This window comes from Polypterus senegalus, chromosome 14 (genome assembly GCF_016835505.1).
Source record: "Polypterus senegalus isolate Bchr_013 chromosome 14, ASM1683550v1, whole genome shotgun sequence".
Lineage (NCBI taxonomy): Eukaryota > Metazoa > Chordata > Cladistia > Polypteriformes > Polypteridae > Polypterus > Polypterus senegalus.
Genome location: NC_053167.1, coordinates 81,179,727 through 81,201,785, shown reverse-complemented (window position 1 = coordinate 81,201,785; position 22,059 = coordinate 81,179,727). Strand labels below are relative to the sequence as shown.

Genomic DNA, 22,059 nt, shown 5'->3' with positions numbered 1-22,059 from the left:
TGTATTGAAATTATAGTTTATAGTAAAGTATTTTATAAATATATACATACCTCAAACCCTGAAGATGCGGGCTGACATTCCACTACTGACACTGTGTGACAATGAGCAAGACTGTTCAACTTCCTGTGCTCCAACTGGAAAAATATAAAATAGGAAATGTAACCAATAGTATGCCGAATCTTGTAAGTCACCTTGGATAAAAGCTTCAGCCTTAACAGTAATTACCAGCAGACCTGTAAGTGCCATTTAATAGTTAGGTTATGTTAAATTGATAGTCGTATTTTCCTAGTTATGTTAAAACGTTTGCCTATATATTACTGCATAGTCAAGAGAAAGTTGAATTATAACCCCTACCAGCTACATTATAAATTAAATATTCAAATTATTTTTGTCATTCTGACTAGAGGGTGGCACGGTGGCACAGTGGTAGCGCTGCTGCCCTGCAGTTAGGAGACCCTGGTTTGCTTCCTGGGTCCTCCCAGCGTGGAGTTTGCATATTCTCCCCGTGTCTGCGTGGGTTTCCTCCAGGTGCTCCGGTTTCCTCCCACAGTCCAAAGACATGCAGGTTAGGTGCATTGGCGATCCTAAATTGTCCCTAGTATGTGCTTGGTGTGTGTGTGTGTGTACCCTGCGGTGGTCTGGCGCCCTACCTGGGATATGTTTCTGCCTTGCACCCTGTGTTGGCTGGGATTGGCTCCGGCAGACCCCCGTGACCCTGTAGTTAGGATACAGCGGGTTGGATAATGGATGGATGGATGGATGGATTCTGACTAGAGACTAGTTCTGTTTATGATCTGCTTTGTCGTTGTTAAGGCATGGGGGGCAAACAGTTTCAAACTATATCATACTTACAGAACATACTGAATATAGTCACGTGAAGTCTATGTAAGTTTGCAACAGAAAAGTAACTATTAAATATAGAAAGTAAATGAAGTTAACAATGAGAAAGCTAAGATTATAATGAAACAGACAAGAAACATTTTTTCCCTTTTTGTCTTTTATTCTGTGTGTGCAATAACGTTTTCAAAATTTTTGTGATTTGTTCTTTTTTAAATTAAACAAAACCCTATTAAAATGATCTTTATTGGACTGAGGAATTTGTTTTGTTACGCGTTTGATTCATGCTGGATCCTACCTTGCCAACTCAGCAGCTGCTCAATTTTGGAAACTAAGAAAAGACGCACCTACAACCCCATTAATGAAAGCACTTAATCTAGTCCAGGGTTGGAGACGCAGAGCAAACCAAGCATAGTTTTTTAAAATTTAAATCCAACTTTTGTTTCTTACACTATTCTATTTTTTATCACATTCATTTATTACTTTTTTTTGATTATTCAAAATATAAAAATAAGAGTAAATTGTTTCATTTTACTATAATTTTTATTATTATTATTATCAGAAATACAATTATAGGGTCAATGTAATCTCCAAATGTCTATTAATTAAATGTTATAGAATAATATGTTTTGGCTTATTAATGTTTAATGTGTTGCAACATGAAACCTGTCTGGGTGATTCAGAATTCCATAAGCTTTTACTTAAACATTTGCCTTAAGTTATATTTTTTATAGAAACAATGTTGTTAGTAAGGACAGAGGATATGGAAAAAAATACATTGTATATCTGCCTATCATGTTGGACTTACAAAATTACACAGTGGATGACTTTGAGTCAAGATTACCAGGTAGTTTACCACAGAGACCTGACATTACCATGAGGTTGTGCCATCCGTAAATAATATATTTCAGAATGTCAGCATTCCCTTTTCTATTATTCCATCATCAGATATTTTTAGGATATAGACTTAGTTTAATTAACAATCTGGAGATAACAATCACATGAGCACTTTCAAAATACAGATACATGTTAATGTGCACAGGATAACTTAGCTACTTTAAGTTAATTTACATAATAATAAACTGATCGACCATTTGCAGAAACTACAGTCCAAAGTTGTTGTGGGACAAGCTCAAAAATGTCTTGCAAGTGAGGCACTGAGAAGGTGGCTTGTGCTGACTTCATATTTGCTGTGAATTATCCAGGGATGGATCTCTACTCATCTTACTGATGCTTGACTGGACTGAGATCTGGGACCTCATGTATAAATGGTGCGTACACACAAAAATGTTCTGTAAGAATGTTTCCACGTTCAAATTGCAATGTATAAAATCTAAACTTGGCGTAAAGCTATGCACATTTCCACGGTAGCTCATACCCTGTCGTACGCAAGTTCTGCTCTCAGTTTTGCAGACTGGCGACACCCAGTGTCAAAGCAGTGCTACTGTTCCTGTGTGTTTACCCTTTCTTTTTTAGATCCACATCCCTGACTTTATAAATACACTGAAATTAACTGCATATTGTTTATTAGTTTGATGCATCTGATTGTAATTAACCTGTAACAATATAATAATCCACAGAATGGTCAAACTATTCTAAATACCATAACTGCTTTAGCAGTTACTCTCACTGCACCTTCTTCTTCTTCTTTCAGCTGCTCCATTAGGGGTTGCCACATTGGATCATCTTTTTCCATATTACTCTCTATGCACCACTCGGAGTATTTATATCACTGTATCTGAGTATGAATCACAGCTATACAGCAGCTGACTGGAAAGAGAATTATCGGTATACAGCATCAAGCACACGCTGCCTCAACCATGCTGTCTATTGAACTGCTCTCATACAGCAAACGCTTCAGAGCCTTTCCTCATGGTTCAGAAACAGTTTCATCCCAAGAACTCTAAATGCACTCAATCCGTCCATCAAGTGCTTCTTGTAGAACTGTTTGTACTTATACAGTAAGTACAATTACCTCACTGTAAACTTGCGATACAGTTATAATATTGCACAACCTAAGCCACTTTATAAAGTGTGTATTTACATATGTTGACGATATCATGTTTAAGATGAAATGCAGCAAAATATGTTTAATATATTATACAGATAAAACTTTAACTTCATTTAAATACCGTAGATCCCGTTATATAAGCCGAGAATTTCTTCCTAGATTTTTGGCTTGGAGTTTGGGGGTCGGTTTATACAACGAGTATCGTTTCAGATTCAAGATTTCCAGCGCAATGCCGGTTTTGCCGATGAATACGGAAGTAAATAATCACGAAACCACAGAGCCATCTTTCAGATGAAGAAGTAACTTTGCATGCCGGTACTTTAAATTAAATAAAGAATTTATTCAAAAAAGTGTTTTAGTTGTTGATTTTATTAATAAAATTTATAATAAATTATCGGGAAGTTTAAAATGAAATTCTTTGTTTTGATTTACGACCAACGGATGCGGTCACGTGTATCCGCTTGCGTGATTGTAAACAAACAACCGAGAGCGTTAGTAGCGTCAGTCGGAGCCCAGATACATGTGTTTGTGGATGTAATTTCCGTCAACTCAGTGATTTACCTATATACTGTATATATAATTCATTAAGACCATGCAAGCAAGACACATAATTGCTAAGGAAGGAAGAGAAGGTAAAAGAAAGCGATCGCAATCGAAACGAAGATGGACATTGTGTGGAAATATCTCCTCCCTTCCTGAAGCCCAAAGATGTCAAATTAAATAGTGAGTACAGTATGAAATTGTTTCTAGAATAGAATGCCTTTTATTGTCACTATACGCATCTACAATGAGATTAAAAGCAGCTCCTTCAGTGCAGAAAAAAGTTCTGTATAGGGCTTGTATGGTTGTTTTTTAGCTTTAGCATAACGCCGGATATGCGGCCCCGCTTCTGCTTTCTTTCCCTCCTCCGTCTGTGTCGTCTCCTAGATCTGACAACAATCCACGGAGAGCCCGCTGGTCTCGCTATGTTGTCTGTGATGTTGTGCGTGTGATGAAAAACACTCGAAACAGATGTTTGGCTCTGGACACCGATGTCTATAAGGTTCTAAATGGTGTAGCTGATGTTCGCCGAACTGATCGTGCACAAACAAGGACAAAAAAAAGTACAAAAACAACAAAAAAGTGCACTAAAAAGGAGAGCCCTGAGCCACTGCGACCATGCGTGCCGCCATGCTCCTAGCTTAATCGAAGTAGGCTAGGCACTTTTTATAACTTTTTGGTTAGTACATTAGAAAAATTATTGGTGTTTTGGTAAATTATGCACATTATACAACCCTTTTTTATTATGAAAAGGTTAAGTAAGTGTTGCAGTGGGAGGTTCGGAACGCATTATGGGTTAGCCTTTGCGAATGAATTAAGTTTGTAAGTCAAGGGTCCACTGTATTGTGTATTTAAGTTTAAATCAAATTTATAACGAGTCTCCGGAAATCCACCCGCCGATGTACCGTATTTGCGTATATAGTTTCAACACAAAGGTTTCATTTTACCAAACTTCTCCGCAATCACTTCCTGGTTTCCATCAAAAATGCCGGCAGTCTCAAATTCTCGCCGATAAACATTATAAATATACCCGAAGAGACACTTTTAAGGAAATTTAGAAAATTTTGCTTGGAGAAGGGGGTCGGCTTAAATACCGGTCATCGGCAAATACATGTAATTTAGTAGGTAGAGAAGGGGTTCGGCTAATATACCGGGTCGGCCTGTATTCCGGGATCTACGGTAATCTATATTGTTAATAATTAAACATGTGAGGACACAGTGTCGCTGCGCTAGCAAGCCACTGGTGCTCCGTTCACGGATTGTTCATGACTTGTGCTGTATTCTTGCTGGTGCTGACGTGACACTGGAAGGATAGATGGATAGAATAGTTAAACACATACTATGAAGATATTTCAATGTTCCTTAAAAGTTTTGAAGAATCGGTGTTCTAAGCTTACAGATGGCTTAATGTCTATTACAGAGCTGATTGTATGGCGATTGGGTATTTGGAGAAAGAAAAGTAAGGACAGGAATTGGAGGTTAGTACATTTGCATGAGACAGTACTGCTACAATAAAGTATTTCATCGAGGGTTGCGCATGGCGTAGCAAGCATCTTGCATGAGACATGAACAATCACTGTGCCACTGTGTTCCCATGTTTAATAACATGCTTTAACTCCTATCATAATGAAAATGATATCACATATACATCTCAGTATTTTAATTATTCAGAGAGCTGTAATATCACAAATGTAATGGATTCTGTGTCCTGTCAGAGGACAAGAAAGCCCGGAAGCACGTAGTGATTCACACACATAGAGCACATAGAAGATCAAATACAAAACAAAGCATTTAACGTTATACTTTAGTTATGATGGGATTTGAGAAACTAGTAAATTAATCAATTTTAAGATGAAGTTTATGATGTTCTACTTTAATGACAAAATAAACTGATTAAAGTGAAAATTTTGAGATTAAAGTTGACATTTCATGCTTTTTTCTCACTGTGTCCCTATTTTTTTTTCTTTAATCTGTACCCTAATAAGCTTTCATATGACACTCAGACAGTGGGCTATAACTCGTCTTTTCACGGCGGCTTTGATATCTGACAAAGTCTTTTTTATTTCGGGCACTGTGCAACTTTGTGAACTTGAGCTTTCAAGTTTCTCTGACACTCTCTATGTCACTCGATCAGCTTCCTTTTGTTGTTTATACCACTGTTTAAATCAACAAATAATATGTTTTTCCTTGCCTCCACTTGGTATTTGCTGAAATTCTATTTTCCCTCTTCCTTTTGCCATTGCCTTTTCACAGAACACTGAGCTTAACGCTAGAATTACCAGAGCCTACGAAAAAAACTCAAAAATCCATCCCACCGTAAATCGCTTCTCACCTCTCCGTCAGCATCCTTTGTCCTATAAATGTGTGGATAATCAGCAAACAGCCTACTATCACATCCCCCACCCCGCACAGTTTTCTCAGCTCAAGTCTGTTTACGTGTGTGTCAGTTGCTTAGAGTTCTATAGAGTGAGAATTCAAGCAGAATGACACCTTTTATAAATACTATATTGTTATTTGAAACACTTGCATTTCATGTGTGTTCCGTGTCTACAATGATCTATGCACAGTAAACACATCGTTAAAACAGAAACCTTTTCATGTTTTAGTAATAATTGACAAAATGTAGACATGAAGTGTATAATGTGTGAAGCCTAAAGTCCAAATATCAAAGAAACACTTTCACAAAAGGTACAAATATAACAGAACAAGTGCCTTTTCATTCAAAAATATAACTGCAGAAAAAAAGCTGCGTTAGCGTGTAACATTGACACATATCTACTATGACTGCCTCCATGGCGTAACGGTATCAGCTGCTGTCTGGGAATCAAAAGGTCATGAGTTTGATCCCGCACAACTACATTTTGAGAAATGAACTGCTCTTATTACTATTTTAGAATAAAAACATACATTTGATTCCAGTCTGTAACAGCCAGTGTAATTTATGATACTTGTAAAGGTTAGCGTTTTTTCTTTAATTCTCTCAGCCGCGTTCACGATCCCAACTCCCCAAACCACGCCCCCCCCTGCATTTGACACTGCTGTTTTCACATAGATGCACTACAACAGAGTAAACTGAAATCATAACGACGATTCTACATCAGATCAAGAATGCACTTTTGCCATCGCTGTACTCTGTATATGTACATGGGAAGCTCTGCACTCGTGACTTTACACTGTAGGAAGAAAGTAAATAAATAAAGGTAAATAGGAAACAAAGGACAGTGCATGTACCCAAAACATTAACATTTATATGTTACTTACATAAAAGCCAGATCTAATGTTATTTACCGACACGGGCATGCTCAAAAAATACACATGTAATGCCAGGAAAAGTGCATGCAGACATTTCAGTTCGCAAGCATTGGTACGAGAATGCAGTCACAATTCTCTGCTGTTTTCACATAAGGACACACTGTAGCTCTGCAGTCTACTTGTGACTGCATTCTCAGGCAGCAGGCACGTGCACGTGCATTCATTTTCACGCTTACTGGGATTTATGTAGCAGAAGAATATGGAAGTGGGCGAACGCACAGATTTATGCATCCGGATTTTTTTTTGTGTAAACACATTTCCGCTTTTGTGCTTACGTCGTATTATAGTGCGAATTCTATGCACACCATTATGCATGAGGCCCCTGGTGACCACAGGGCCACAGCGTGCTCAGTCCCAGTATGTTCCTGTTGCCATTCCAGAACTTGCTTGGTCTAGAAGCATGATAACAGATGTTATAGCTTCTGCTGATATCTGGCATCACAGGAAATGAATTGAGTGTAGAACTTCAAGGTCACAGGTTCCCTTTTTTACACTTGAGCCTGTGCCAGACCTAGAGTAAATTATTTTCTTGCTTGCACACTAATTACTGTTTAATATATCACTGTTTCTTATTTTAATTTAGCAAAGCTTGGAATGTTGCTCACCAGTGATGCTATATGAATCATATGTTGATCACTCTGTTTTAGGTGTGGACAAGTCAGACATATGGAAGGCTATTAGAGAGACTAATTGGAAGCCACTCATATAAAACTGGTAAGTAATGCGCGTTATGTGTACATTTTTAACACGAAAGCTGTTGTATATTTGCTGTGTATGTTTGCAAGTGCCACAGTTATTAAACTGACAAGCACCACAGATGCTTTGGGGCTACTTAATGGATCATCCAGAGTTCAACTTCTTTGACAAGATGACTAATTATTAGCCATCTCCGAATTTATTTCTGTCTGACAGCATGTGTTGCAAAATAGAATTAATTATTTTTTAGGCCCTTGAGGTGTACTGTGTTTCATATGTGTGATTTTTTTAAAAACTTTCTCGGGGTCTAATTAGACAGAGCCAACTGCTTGCAAATTTTCACTTCTCATTCTTAAAAACATTTGTCACACCACAGAATGTGCTGTTTTTAAACTGTTGCTAGAATAACATAATATAGAATGCAAGATTATTTTGTTTTCACAGGAGTTTAGACATTTCCTGCTGATACCCAGTGGATGTGCTTTTTGCCACGCAAGATGTTGGGAGGTGTGAAATGGGCTTCACAACAGTATTCTGCTAATGATGACACATTCATGGACTGTAGAATACCCAGAGGAGACTGGGTGGTCTTTTGGACTTGGAACCACATGAGCTTATTTTCTTCTACATCCTGCTAACTGGAGAGTTTATTTTCCTGTCCTCCCTGGCCATCTGACCATAATTTACTATTCAGTTGGACATTATGATTCTCTACTGCTAATTCTAAATAACTTTTTATGTTTTTTGACATTTTACGTCATACTTTTTTTGTAATTACGTTTAGCAGTTATTATCATAAAGCACTTTGAGCTACTTTAATATATGTAAATATTCTGTATAAATAAATATTGTTGTTTTGTGGTGTTGTTGATGAATAACAACACACTGTGCTGTGAAGAAGTATTTGCCTCTTCCTGATTTTCTTTTATTATTTCAAATTTATGATACTGAATCTTTTCTTCAACCAATAATCTAACATTAGATAAAGAGCGCCTGAGAAAATATATAACACTTTTTTGTATATTTCATTTATGGAATTGACAAAGTTATTCAGTAATAACTGGCACTATTTGACAAAGTAATTTCTCTTTAGTTAAATCAACAAAAGTAAAAGGGTAAGTTGAGTCAGCTGACTGAACACAGCCGGACTTCATTATAGCTAGATATAAACTTCACGGGTCAGTTGCAGTGTCCTTGAGATAGTACTGGACTAGCAGCAGATCACAACCAGACTATTTAGTACAGTACAAGGAGGAGAAGATTCTCAGATCTAAGTGCTGTTGCAATGAATAGTGGAGGGCCAGCAATTAACATCTCGCTCTCTCTCAATTAATGGCGTGCCACTGCACATTACTCTCGATTTAAATGGACAGAGCACAGAGAAAAATGTATGTCCTTATATAAACTTGTTCAAAAAATGCAATTGTTAAGCTACATTAGATCAAAATGAGTATCACTGTTGTTGTTGTAAATGTTATTCGGTTTGAGTGTATAAAAATGTCCTGAAATCAATCCCTATATGGAAAGTAATGACAACAAAAGGTAAACATTAGTTCAATCATATCTAAAGCATAATTGTCTCTCGGTAACTGTTGGCGGATACTATATAGTGACGTGTGTGTGTGTGTGTGTGTGTGTGTGCCCTGGTGCTTTGGCGTATGTGAGAAAAAAGTAATACTCGCATTTTTCTGTTTCAGCGATACCTCAGTCTAATGTATGAGTGAACCCTGACTTAAATCTCCAAAGGAGACCACATCCTGGCTTGTTTTATTATTATATGTGATGCTCTTAGAGTGCAAGTATATGCATCTGACACCATGAGATTTGTTGGGGTTCTTAATCTGATCTTGCTGCAATCCATCCCCCAATTATGTAGATAATATGAAAGAGTTGATACTTGTCATTTTTTTTATATGTCCAGCCCTTTCTAATTATAGAGTCATTTCAACAGTAACCAGAGTGTATAAAACACCTAGACATAAGCTAGGACAATATTCATAAATATTGTTTCAAACTTCACTGTAGAGCACAGGTGCTATATAATATGTAGGCTGAGAGATCTCATATCAGATCTGAAGAACACCCTAGCACTTTAGAAGATCATTTGTTCCTACTGCTGTGAGATTTTATAACTCTTGTCAACACAAGTGATTCATGACCTGGCCACCACTCTATCTATCTATCTATCTATCTATCTATCTATCTATCTATCTATCTATCTATCTATCTATCAGTATAAAACCATGGAAGCAAGAGCCTAAGCTGGTGATAAGTTTTGGGTTGTCATTTAATGTAACTAACATCTTTAATTTTTAGAAAAAGAAGATAGTGCCCACACCATTATTTGAACCACAGATTCAGGAGCTGTGAGGCAGTAAGCACTAATCACCATGCTGCAATGCCAACCATACATACATTATTAATGTTTTCTCAAACTAATTCCAGCTCAATACCCACTGGACTTGGTTTCTAGCTTATTCTTTATTTTTTTTTTCAGTATTGGATCAACTGCTAAGTATTTTTTTTCCTTTTACATGTAAGTTTTTGTTCCAAGAGTAAAATTGGCAGAATTCCATATTTTATGTCAGACATAAACAAAGGTGTAACAACATCAGCAACTATACTTATTTCTATTCCACATTTTCAAATACACAGAATGTCAAAGAAATAGCTACAAGTAAAGAAAATCAAATTCAAATTAGATTAAAATATGCACACTAATGTAAAATAGATGTTTATTTAGTAGAAAAGTAGAGTCCTTATATGCTATACAGTATAGTGGCATTGTTCTAAGTCTGTAAAGAAGAATCAGATGATAAGGTCAGATGGTCTGGGAGGACAGAAAAAAAATTTAAAATTAAGAAGGCATGAAGCTGGAGAGAAAAAAATCTGCAAGGGTTCCTAGGCCAAAAGTCCACCCAGTCCCCACTGGGCATTCTACTTAATATAAATGTACTTATGTCATTCCTTATTTTGTTATTTTAGGTTTCTTCTTAGAGGAATATTAAAGCAGCCAATTTCTGTAGGTACAATACCAATGCTAATGTGTTAAATAAAAATTGGTTTGGTCAATAATGATAACATTAATGTATCACAGGTAGCACTTAAATCAGTAAGTAAAACAATTTTAGCATTTTTACATCCAGATGATTGCAATTTACTATTAATAATTAAGGTTTGTCTGCTCTTGTAATTTGACTTGGGCAAAAGCAGCTGTTAATAGTTGGTGTTTTATCAGGGTTGGATGTAGTGCATGCAATAGGTGTTTTGAATATTTTAGATAAAATAGCTAGGTTAAAATAACCTCTAAAAGTGTAAGAGTCCACTTTTCATTTCTTTAGAAAGATAAATAATAACCATTATTATAATAATAGCATTTAGTCAAGGACTGCACAGACTAAAAGAAATAATACTGTAATTACATGAACAATAGATTCAGTAAGCACTAGAATTGCATTTCTTTATTAATTCTTCTTATAACAGGATCTAAAAAAACAGCTGCTCTTCCTTTTCAAATTATAAATAATAATTCCTGTTTTGTAGTCAGGAATATGTTCATAAACTCTTTTATCACTTCAGAAAACCTGATGCCTTAATCTGCAGTCTTGTACAGTTATTATAATACTCTTAGATGCCATTACAGCTTACATGCGGAGCACTGGCACCTAACCTGGCATGAAGAGCATTGGGAGATGGTCTCATTGAAGCATTCATGTCAGTGCCTGTGTTAACACTCGTTTCTTGTAGAAATGTAAGAGATGTTGTATCTTGCAGTAACTAATGTGAAGTTCTGTAGCTCCTAATTCCACTTCTGAATAGTCGTTTGTCTACATAATGTTACAGTAAATGAAAACAGTCAACCTCTGCCTGTTGTTTGGAATAAAGGAAGTAGAAAAAGGGACAACAGAGAAATGCAATATGAGAAAGATAAATAAAAATAGAAACGTTTCATTTTATCACTAAAATTTATATGAATAGGTTACATGATTTCTAGACTATTTGAAACATTCTGTTGTACACATTTTGAAAGTGTTATTATCTTGGTGCATGAAAAATATAACAGTAACAATAAAAAGTATAAAAAAAAAAGTTGACACATAATAAAGAATCTCCATATCTGTTTCATACTCTGTCATACAAAGTTTAAAATTATTTTACTCTGGAGTTCAAGGTTTGTTTCAATCACCAAAAGGGTTATCTAGCATCTGTATTTCCTACCTTGACTGCTTTTCTTAAATTAGCAAAGCAAAGTGCAAAAAAAAAAAACAATGTAGTAATAAATTGAATAATATACAGTAAACAAGGTGAATAAAGTTCTTCTTGCATTTTTGAAGACTTCTTAATGTTTTGCTTTGTTGCACTGCAGGTTGCCTGGGATTACTAGGAGAATGCTGGTTTCAAGTCCACCGTTGCAGCAGCATGACATGGTTCTGGTGCGGCGCTGCTGTTGTTAAATGGCTGCCTCTCATGGTTCTGTCCGAGTGGACGGCCTTGAGTCTGCATTGCTGGGTTTTAACTGTGAGCACCACTTTGGGTCAACATGGGACTACTGGGCCAATGGACTGGCTCCTGTCGGACAAGGGGCCTTTTCATCGTTCTCAAGAATATGCTGAATTTGTAGAGCGATATCAGCAGGGGTACACCACCCGCTACAAGATTTATAGGTAAGAGGTTTGCAAAGTCTTAATAAAGACTGTTTGTGCAATACAATATTAGAAAAGCTAGGCTTTTAAAAAAATGGAAAAAACATGAAGTGTGATACTAAGACTGTGCTACTTTGTAGGGCAGTGTTTCTGAATGCTCTTCTTTCTGACCTAATGTGCTAGAATCATAGAAGACATAAATATGATACAAATTGCATGATATTTTATTTAATTTTAGTTGAGATTGATTTTTTAATCACTTGTAAGTTCCCCTTTTCACCTTTTGGTAACTCTGATCAGTGAAACTTTGGAGTGAAGTAGGTAATGAGAGGCAGACAGCCTTCACCACCTCCCTCCCACAGACACCCATTTTTCCAGGAGGTTTTTGACACTCCTCATGTATCGCTGCAGGGCACCTTGGCAGCTGCTAAAGATACTGTTGCAAGATTAAAGAATTGTTTAAAGAAGGCAGTTCTTTCCCTTCCTCCACTATAAATAAGACAATTTCTGAACATATGTATGGACTCACATTCTTTTGTACCGATTCACGTGGCAGAGACAACATTAAGTGTGAAGCTTTCCTTTCTGGTTCTTCAGACTGAGCTAAATTGGTATTACAGTTGAAATAGATTAGATTCATGAAAAAGAAACAGAAGGCCCTTTAGAGATATAAGAATCATCGATGTGCTCTTTGTTTTTATAAATTTGCTGTTCAATACACTTTTGCCTTTGGAGAAAAATTACTTATTGACTTTGTGTTTAGACATGTACATGGTTAACGTGAAATGAATATGTGTTGGCTTTTTATAAGTGTATCAAGCTTTGGAATATAAGTAAAGATATTGTGCAGCACTGGGCACAAGGCAGCAACCAACCCTGGAGTGGGGTGAGGGCATCATCCATTACAGGGCACACTAACATCCACATCCAGTTTAAGCTTTGTCAGTTAACTGAATAATGTTTTGCCATGGAAGGTGACCCTCTCTTCACCTTAGGACTTTCTATGTAGACCTGAATAACTCCCAACCTTTAATTTTTTCTCTAGTAAGTCATACTTACCAGCCTGTAATGGAGATCTTCAGGTTCGCTTATGATCATCATCAGGACGAACTAGGGATGACTGCATCTATGGTTAAAATATTTCATCTCTTCTCTAGACCCTGGACAGTTCATTAGAAACAGATCAAGGCCAAGCAGAGAAGTAGGTTCAAATGTTTATTCACTTAATGCACAAAATCCCTTAAACTACACTTCTAAGAGTGCCAAAAGCAGAAGTAAAGCAAATGGCTGTAAAAATTCATGTGTGTACAACCTGGATGGGTAGCAGCTTTTCTTTCTAGAGGTCTAGGCATCCGGTGTGCCTTCTGCAGATATAAGGTAACTCTTTTGGCCTTGCATTGCACTTCTAACCTGTTAAGTCTTTAATCCATCATAGTCATTGGATGGACTCAATAAAGTGAAAGAGAACAACTGTTTGTGTGTCCTATGTTTATGCCAACTTTGTCTTTCCTTACTGTAATCCTTGTACTCCTTGTCATAGTTTAGGAGCCATCTCTCTTCTCATGTTCTGGCTTCATGCATCTAGACAATTCCTCCATCCATCCATCCATTATCCAACCCGCTATATCTTAACATAGGGTCACAGGGGTCTGCTGGAGCCAATCCCAGCCAATACAGGGCACAAGGCAGGAACAAATTCCGGACAAGGCGCTAGCCCACTGCAGTAGACCATTCCTGGTTAGGCACAACCTATGTTCTCAAACCTTCTACCACTCAGCATTCCATCTGTGACGAAGGGTAGAGTAAAACATTTCATTTTGTCTTGCAACCACAACCTGTAGTTAATACATCAATTTCAACGACTGTAGGTTTCTATTTTAACTGTTTTCCCATCTATTATGCAGTGAGCTTAATACATATTGACTAAAAAACTTACAGCACAAAATTATTTTTTAAACCTTAAAGTTTATCTCAACTACATACTTTTTCACTTTTAGAATACCTGTGACATAGCCTATTACCGTATGAACGCAGATACACCAAATAATTGTTCAAAGTCCACCCTCATATTCAAATGGTCATGATCCAAGTAAACCTACATGAACACAAATATTTAACATGCTGTCTCTTCTCAAAAATCCTCCCTGTGGTGTCATTGGCTAAATACTACCTGCCACCCATGAACCAGAAGTCTTTGGATAACAAAGAAACTGTTTCAACGTCAGGAGATAAAAAAGACCCTATCCCACTGCTCTGCAGATTAAACAGCTTCTAAGCTGCAACAGTGTGCTCCTATGTGTGCCACATCCGACTTTCTCTGTCCCAGTCATCACTCCTGTGTGGTCCTTAGAACAGGAGGAGATCATGCAGTCCATCAGGCATGTTTGTTTACGGTAGGTAATAGCTAAGCTATCATAAGCCTTTGTCTGCTGCACATTTGTAATTAAGGAAATGTACTGCAAGTGTGTTCTGAATTTATATGTACATAATTTTACTAGAATGTTGTACAACTTTGATCATTAGTGATGGTGCAGATATTGTGCCTTTTAAGAGGCTCAGTTGCTGAATTCTAAAAATCTTGACTCACTAATAGCCTAGTGCAAAATGGCAACTGAAGGTGTGGTATAGCAGGTCTGTGGCTTATAATCAGGGGGCCAACATTTGATGGCAGTGGTAGGATGAGCTGAGGTGGTAAGGACTGAAGAAATTAAGAGGAACAACAAGTGTTATAGATGCCTGACTTTTTAATGAACCCATGGGACTCAAGCCAGTGGAGGACGTTTTAAAATTGTCATTTTAAAGTTCTTGTTTCTTTTAATGTCCTGATTTTATGGAGGTGGTCTTGGGTTTTGGTTTTATGAATTTTTGCTTTTATTTACTATTGTGGACCTAGGCCACTAGTTGCTTTAGGTTGGATGAGGCTTAAGGGGGGAGGTATGTGGTTTAGCGGGTCCACATCTTAATAATCAGGGTGCCAACATGCACCATCACAGAAGGAGAATGGTATAATTACTTAAATGACACATATTGAAAAGTGAATAGTTGACCATGGGACTATGGCATTGTGTTTTGTAGTTGTAGAGATCTGAATGTAACAAGTTGCATCATCCGCTTGAGTATGCAACATGAGTGCTGTGTGCAGCCCCGTGTGACTAATCACACTAGAACTTGTCGCCACTAATGAATGGGAAGCTACTAACCATATTCATGTTATACCATATGCTTGCCAATTATGTATGATCCCCTACGATTAGCAAATTGCCTTTTAAAGATCTCGCAACAGATATTTGTCAACTTTAATGTTTTATTCCTTTTGTAAATATTTTAATGCGCTTCCAGCCACTCCTCATGGGATTTAATAAAAAATGTTTCAGTCTGAATTTCTGCCACATTCTTTTAAAGCAAGGGAAGTGAAGATATCTTAATCTTTGTTATAATATCAAATAACTCATGATAGAAGAAAAAAGTCTTGCTTTCATTTCCTTCGAACTATTTAGTTCAAAGTTAATATTGAGTGGAATAAAACACCAAGGTTCTAAATTTGCCCTATAAACTACTTTAATTTTCATTTTTGTTTTACTAGACCTACACACCACATGCAGACATTACTTTTTAAAAGTAATTCATTTATAAATTAAATTCTTAAACATGTACACAAACTTAATATGTGTAGGCTAGTTTTATATTCAGGTTTATAAGGACAATGCAAGCATGTTAGAGTAGCTTTTCGAATGTTTTGTTTTTTGAATGATTTTCCTGAACTTTCTAGAGAAAAAAAAACCTTTTAACTAAAAAATCATTTCTGAATTTGTTTGGTCAATCATGGAGTAAATTACAGTTTATATATGTAGGTAACCATATTTTTTATATTAATCACAAAATTTAATGTTCCACTGAATAAAGGACCACTGCTTCAAAGCCCTGTGATCTTTATTCTCTAGTGCTCTATAAATATTGCTGATAGGTGGTCTGATGGTACTGGTTGGCACAGGGCAAAGCAAGGCCCAACAGTCCCCTAAATTAAAGAAAGCAATGCAATATATAAGGAATTGAGCACTGTTCCATACTGTGTTGGTTGGCAGGTGACCCAGCAGGTATCAAGGATGCCTGATCCTCTATTTAAAGTAAGGAAGACGTCTCAGATAATTCACAAGAAATAGGAGTACTAGCTGGGCAATACAGAACATCATAAGGTTCAAGGTTGATGGAAATGGCACCATGATACACCATTATACAATTACTTCTTTCTGAAAGCTAAGACTGGCAGAAAGCCAATTGCTCCTCCAGGTTTTTAGCAGCAGTGTCATTATTTTAGATGCATTTACATTTATTTATTTGGCTGACTCCTTTACCCAGGGCAATTTAAAATACGATTGGTTAGTTTCTTTTGCTTTTCCAATCGGAGCACAGCTACTTGCTCATGGTCACACAGTGTCAGTAGTGGGATTTGAACCTATAGCCAAAAAGTTTGAAGTCCAAAACCTTAACAATGACACACTGCCTGCCATTACTGTAGCCTGGGACTCTTTTTTATTTGTATTGTGGTCATTGTAAATCCATCATTTGATGATGTATTAGATGTCATCTTATCTAGAGTCAACAGGTTGCATAATTTAAACAGAAATAAAGAATAGGCTATGTCTGTCTAAAAGATTCATTTTTAATATTTTAATTTTTTTATGACTTCTTATATTGATTCATGCCTTCCTTGACTACAGTTTCTGGTTTTGCTGATTATAAGGAAGCCTGTGAGATTGATTGATGATTGCTTGTCTTATAGTTACAGTTTCAATGTTACTTACTTACCTCTTGCAAAATATAAATAAAGTCACTATCAATATGCTCATTTTTCATTTAATGACATTTTATTTAGTCATATTAAAATGGGAATATATGTCCCATATCAGAAGAAGTGGGACCAAGTGGCCTTTAATGTAATGTGATGGTCCTATAGCATCTGCAGTGGACTCAAAGGTACAATGGTCATAGAGGCCACCAAAAGCTTTATGGCTTTATGACGTACAGACATCTTTGACCAATCTCTCACCATGAAAATGATTTTGCACATGGCCAGAAGTGACAAAGACAAGAGATTAAAAGACAGAATTCTTTAAAACTAAGATGAATGACACACTGGTAAGATGAAGATCAAGATCTATCTGTCAATTTAGTTATTTATTTGTTCAATTATATTTATATAATATGAGAGGGAGAAAGGGAGGTGAGAAGGGAGTGCTTCTCTCACTTATGGCTTGTGATGCAGTGCTCCATATGTTGTCTACTGTGAGACACTGTTTTTCTGTGTTTCTTCACAGCAAGAAAACCATGGTTATTAGTGATGAACGGAATGATTAGGGCACAATTGAATTAGCAGCAAATCTCACTGTTTCACATTGCAAAAAACAATTTGTCAAACAAGTGGTGTTTCACTTTTTGTAAAATTAGTGCCATTGATACAAAAAGACAATTGTTTGGTTCCTGTCTAGAAGCATTTTCATTCATTAATTACACATTTAGTATTATTAAAATCTAATGTAAATTAAAGTCTAATGTAAAAAAACGGTCACTGAACTAATTTCCTGTCACGTGTAGACATTTTGTTGAGCCCTTAGATGTGCTGTGTTACCACTGGTAAGACGATGCCCACTTTTCCAATTATCATGACAGTCTTGGTGATCGCAATCCTAAAGAAGCATCAGAGACAGAACTGAAACTCAAAGTTCCACTGTGTATGGAGTATGAAAATTCTCATCTACACGAATCAAAATAAAGGAAAGGGTGGTTGCTAGACAACAGTGGGTGGGTGAGCATCTTTCCGTGTATTTAGTTTTACTGTGGTGAAAGCACACTACTGTGAACAAAGGTGTGTTTTACCGTGTCATTTGTATGAAAAATGAGCAGCATGTCATATTTTTAAAATGGCTATACAAGTCTATAGGGAGCAATATTCCTTGTTTTTTCTACCCCCCTAAAAACTTGTTTTAATATTGGAAAATCACCAGCGAAGAGAATTTTATGTGTTTTGTAAAACTGTATGTGAATCACACTTCACTAATGTTAGTTTACTTAGAGCCCAAAAAAGAAATATCATAACACACAACACATCCAGAGGTAGAAGGCCATTTTGTACAAGTTAAACATTAGAAGCTATGTGAACTTGACTGTTGCTTTGCAAAGGAATTCAAAGATAGCCACTAGTCAAACTCCTCATTTTATTTTTTCTCATCTTCCCATCATGTGACTGTGACTTAAACATCTTATATAGCAACACTTTTAGGTAAGTGTAAGGGCCACATTACAGGTAACGAATGAAATGGGGGCACAGCCCCAGCCAATTGCTGACTCCAACATAATTAATTTACCTTTGGTACTTTGATAAGAATCACCTCTGAATCTGGATTCTTCCTTATGGCACACTGCATTAAGCAGTTGGCAGTGCTTACTGGACTTTACTTAAAGGAAACAACGTGTCCAGCAGGAGATAGCAGTTAATCAGAAGAAGATGCAGATTCACATTAGTGAGCCAAACGGCAGTAAGAGACATGGGCAGATTATAATGTTCAAATAACATCAGATAAATCCTGCAGCTAAAAGAATAAAACTAGACATGGCTCAGTGAAAGCAAGGGGTTTATAAAACGTGAAACAGGCAAAATTACAAAAATGTAGAGGTCAAAACCACTGATAAAAGTTTGGAGAAAAGTCAAAAGCAAAACATAACAAAAGTAAATCAAGGCATAAGAAAGCAAAGAAGTTGGGGGTAAATACTGGATAGAAGAAATATAAAAAGAGAATACGATAAGCAGTAACATTGTAATGCATTATATTGTATTGTACAGCTCTCCAAATGCAAAATAAAGAAGTGCTTAAATATAAACAGAGTTAAACAAAAGATTAACAATTTGAGTCAATCGCCAAGGGCTGGAACAATGCTAGATGCTTCTTAAATAGTATCAAAATTATGATAAAGGGGCATCAACCAACTGTGAAAGATGTAGTTATGCTTGCCAAGTAGCAGTGACTGTAATTCACTACTGGAAAGTTGTCAAGTGGTAAGATACAAGCTCTGACATCTTGTGCATTGTCAAGCCATTGCCTGTGTTGTCTCTTTCGGACAGTTTAGCCTTGAGAGAAACTATAAAGTTGCAGTACGGATTCACTGGGTAAATGTCATTGTGTGTGCTTTCATTCTATTAAATTTTATGAATTATTTATTCTACTACACATGAAATACACCTAAAGATGATGCTTGACATGGAAACTAAATATTGGAAAACAGCACTGTTGTTTGTTTGTAGCAAATATTGAAATTGAAAGCAGTTTGCATTGGGATTCAACAGTGCAGCCTTGCGGATTAGTTTCTTCATTTTAATGTCCTCCTGCAGGTATGTTTGGGGAGATCTATTTTTTATTAACTACTATACAATAAATCTCCAATTTTAATTATCTTTGTAATGCTTTTTTCCTCTATTTCTATTGTAAGCATTAATAAAAGGCAGTTAGTTCTTAACATTTACTATGCAGATGGGTGAAATATAATGTATGTTCTACAAAAGTCTAATAGTACATTAGTTACATGTTATTTATTTGTATTGTTAATTTTGGTGGACACTTTTGCAATTGTAAAATAATGATTTTGTGTTTTTGTAAATGGCTTTTTAACTATTTCACCTGTCATTCTCCCTCACCTTCCATGCCCCAGGTTATTCTATATATTAAAAAACCTTTAGCTACTTTTTAACTAATGTTGTTTAGGTTTAATGTTTACTTAGAAATTCCAGCATCTCTTTACTTTCATTCTTATCTGATATATTTTCATCAGAAACAGTTGTTTTAGAGAAGCATCCTTATTTATGGAACCATTTTTATTTTTGAATTCAAGTAATAATGTCCAATCTAAGTTATCTGTGGTAAAACACTGATATTGATTAACAGATAGCAAGGTAAATTTGCTGTATCTGATAACATATCTTTGGTGACTGATGCTATATTTGAAAAAGCTGAAGGTTATGGCCTGTCTGATTTGAGCTTCTCTTTTTACCAAAGTGACTTCTCAAAAGTCAAAGTAGAGAGTTATGATGCCAGACAGAATATAACTTTATAATTGACAGAAGCTAACAAACAATATCCTGCTGTCCCAAAGACAGACACTTAACTCTTGGCCCAGAATCAGTGGTCAAAATTGTACGAAAATTGTGTATATATCACCAGTGAAGCATGAGTAAGAAATTCTTCCTAAAGGCAGAAAAATGGAACAATTTACTGGTTGAGAATGTTTCTACCCAGGGAGTAATTCGTATGGGGCAAAACCTTCATTATTGTTAATGTAAAAGGTTATGAATCATGGCATGTAGTCATAGAGGACCTGAATAGTGTGCTATGGAAAACTGGAGCACTATGCAACTAATCATCCGGATAGGCAATGGTCTATGGAGGATGTAGGGCATACGGTAGTTATTATTCCAAAATGTCACATGCTTGCTTGATCACAGATCCAGAGGCATAAAAAACTAAAAAAGAGTGTGTATATTATACAGACATTCTTGGGGAGTTGTATCAAAGTGTGGTCAGGCATTTTCCCAGGGAAAAATGATGGCAGAGCTTTCATGAAAGGATAGATGATGGGGTCTATGTAAGATATTGCCAAGGGTTGAAATCTTCTGCCCACTGATCATCAACATGATTTAAACTAGTTTACTGAGTATGTTAACAACTGTGATTTAGTAGCTATGCACTGTTTTACATCAAGCAGAACATTTGCAGTGTAACACCTGCAGTTTTCAGGACTGTGCAATAATGTTCCATTTTTAATTTACTTTTTATTTTCATAGTACTAGGGTGTTGTATCATGTTAGCCATTATGAATGTAGTGAGGCAAAATGATTCAAGATTCTTTATTTGTCACATGCATAGATATGCAGGACAACACACCTTAATAAATCCTAGCCTGAAGAGGTCTATTATTTTTTTACATTTAAGATGTCTCATTTAAAGGGTTTCCAATGCTTTATCTGTCCTGATGTCTATATAAACACAGGGACCTCCAATTTCTGTATTACATCTTGCCTGAAGAAGGGCCCTGAGTTGCCTCGAAAGCATATTGTAATCTTTTTAGTTAGACAATAAAAGGTGTCACTTTGCTTGACTTCTCACTACTTTTTATTTCACCATTATTTCGTTATCATCAGAGTGTTACAATTTTGAACACTTATTTCTTAATGATTGTAGTCATTTTGTGTTTGTGTGTGTGTGTTTTTCATGGATACATTCACTTTAGGCATTCATGGGTTGCAGCTGTTTTAGAGTTTTGAGTGCTTGTTACTCAAGACCTCATAGTGATCTTATTATAAAGATGGCAGCACACATTAAACTTGAATTAAAAATATTAAAATTACATGAGAAATTTTAGTGAAGAACTTTCTTGAGCGCTTGTCTTGTTTTAAATATTCTTATTTCAACTCTAGTTTTGTTTTAGACTTTGAATTTAGCCTTATCCTCTAAATGTGATGTTCAGTCTCTTAAGTCTTACCGTCTTTTAACTATGTTTAAATAATCTTTTGTAATGAATCTAAAATCTTTGACACTCAATTAAATTAAACTGCCCTTCAAGTAGAGTTTTCATGTTTGTTTACAAATTCCTTACCTTCCAACTTCAAAAAATATTGTTGCTATTAATGTGTGTATCTCCATGTTTGCCTTATTAGACCTGCCTTGTCCATCTTTAGTTGTCAGAACAACTTTGGGGCTACTTAACAACCCCTGTCTATAGCCGGTTCAAACTTGGCTTCTACATGAGTTTCAAGTTAGCAGAAATTGCATCCAAAACAAAAGTTATGGAAGGGCAAAGTTGGCATAGGCATTCATCTAGCAATGTTGACATTCTATCATGGTAAAAAGTCTAGAAGTCTAGCAGAATGGCACTTATTAACAAATTGGGCAAGACGGCCCTACTTCTATCTAAAGCTAGACTTACATGAGATAGGATGGGTTTGAACACCATTTTTTATCCAAATGAGAAGGG

General features: G+C 36.2%; 1 protein-coding gene across 1 annotated transcript in view; it reads left to right on the top strand.

The window, feature by feature from the left end:
- Nucleotides 1–22,059, top strand: part of LOC120514855 (BMP/retinoic acid-inducible neural-specific protein 3-like) — a 323,313-nt gene that overhangs the window by 62,818 nt on the left and 238,436 nt on the right. The window contains exons 2-3 of the mRNA XM_039735464.1: nucleotides 7,348–7,414; nucleotides 11,763–12,060. Coding sequence (XP_039591398.1) covers nucleotides 11,816–12,060 — 245 coding nt within the window. The 5' untranslated portion in view covers nucleotides 7,348–7,414; nucleotides 11,763–11,815. The remainder of the gene's footprint in view (nucleotides 1–7,347; nucleotides 7,415–11,762; nucleotides 12,061–22,059) is intronic.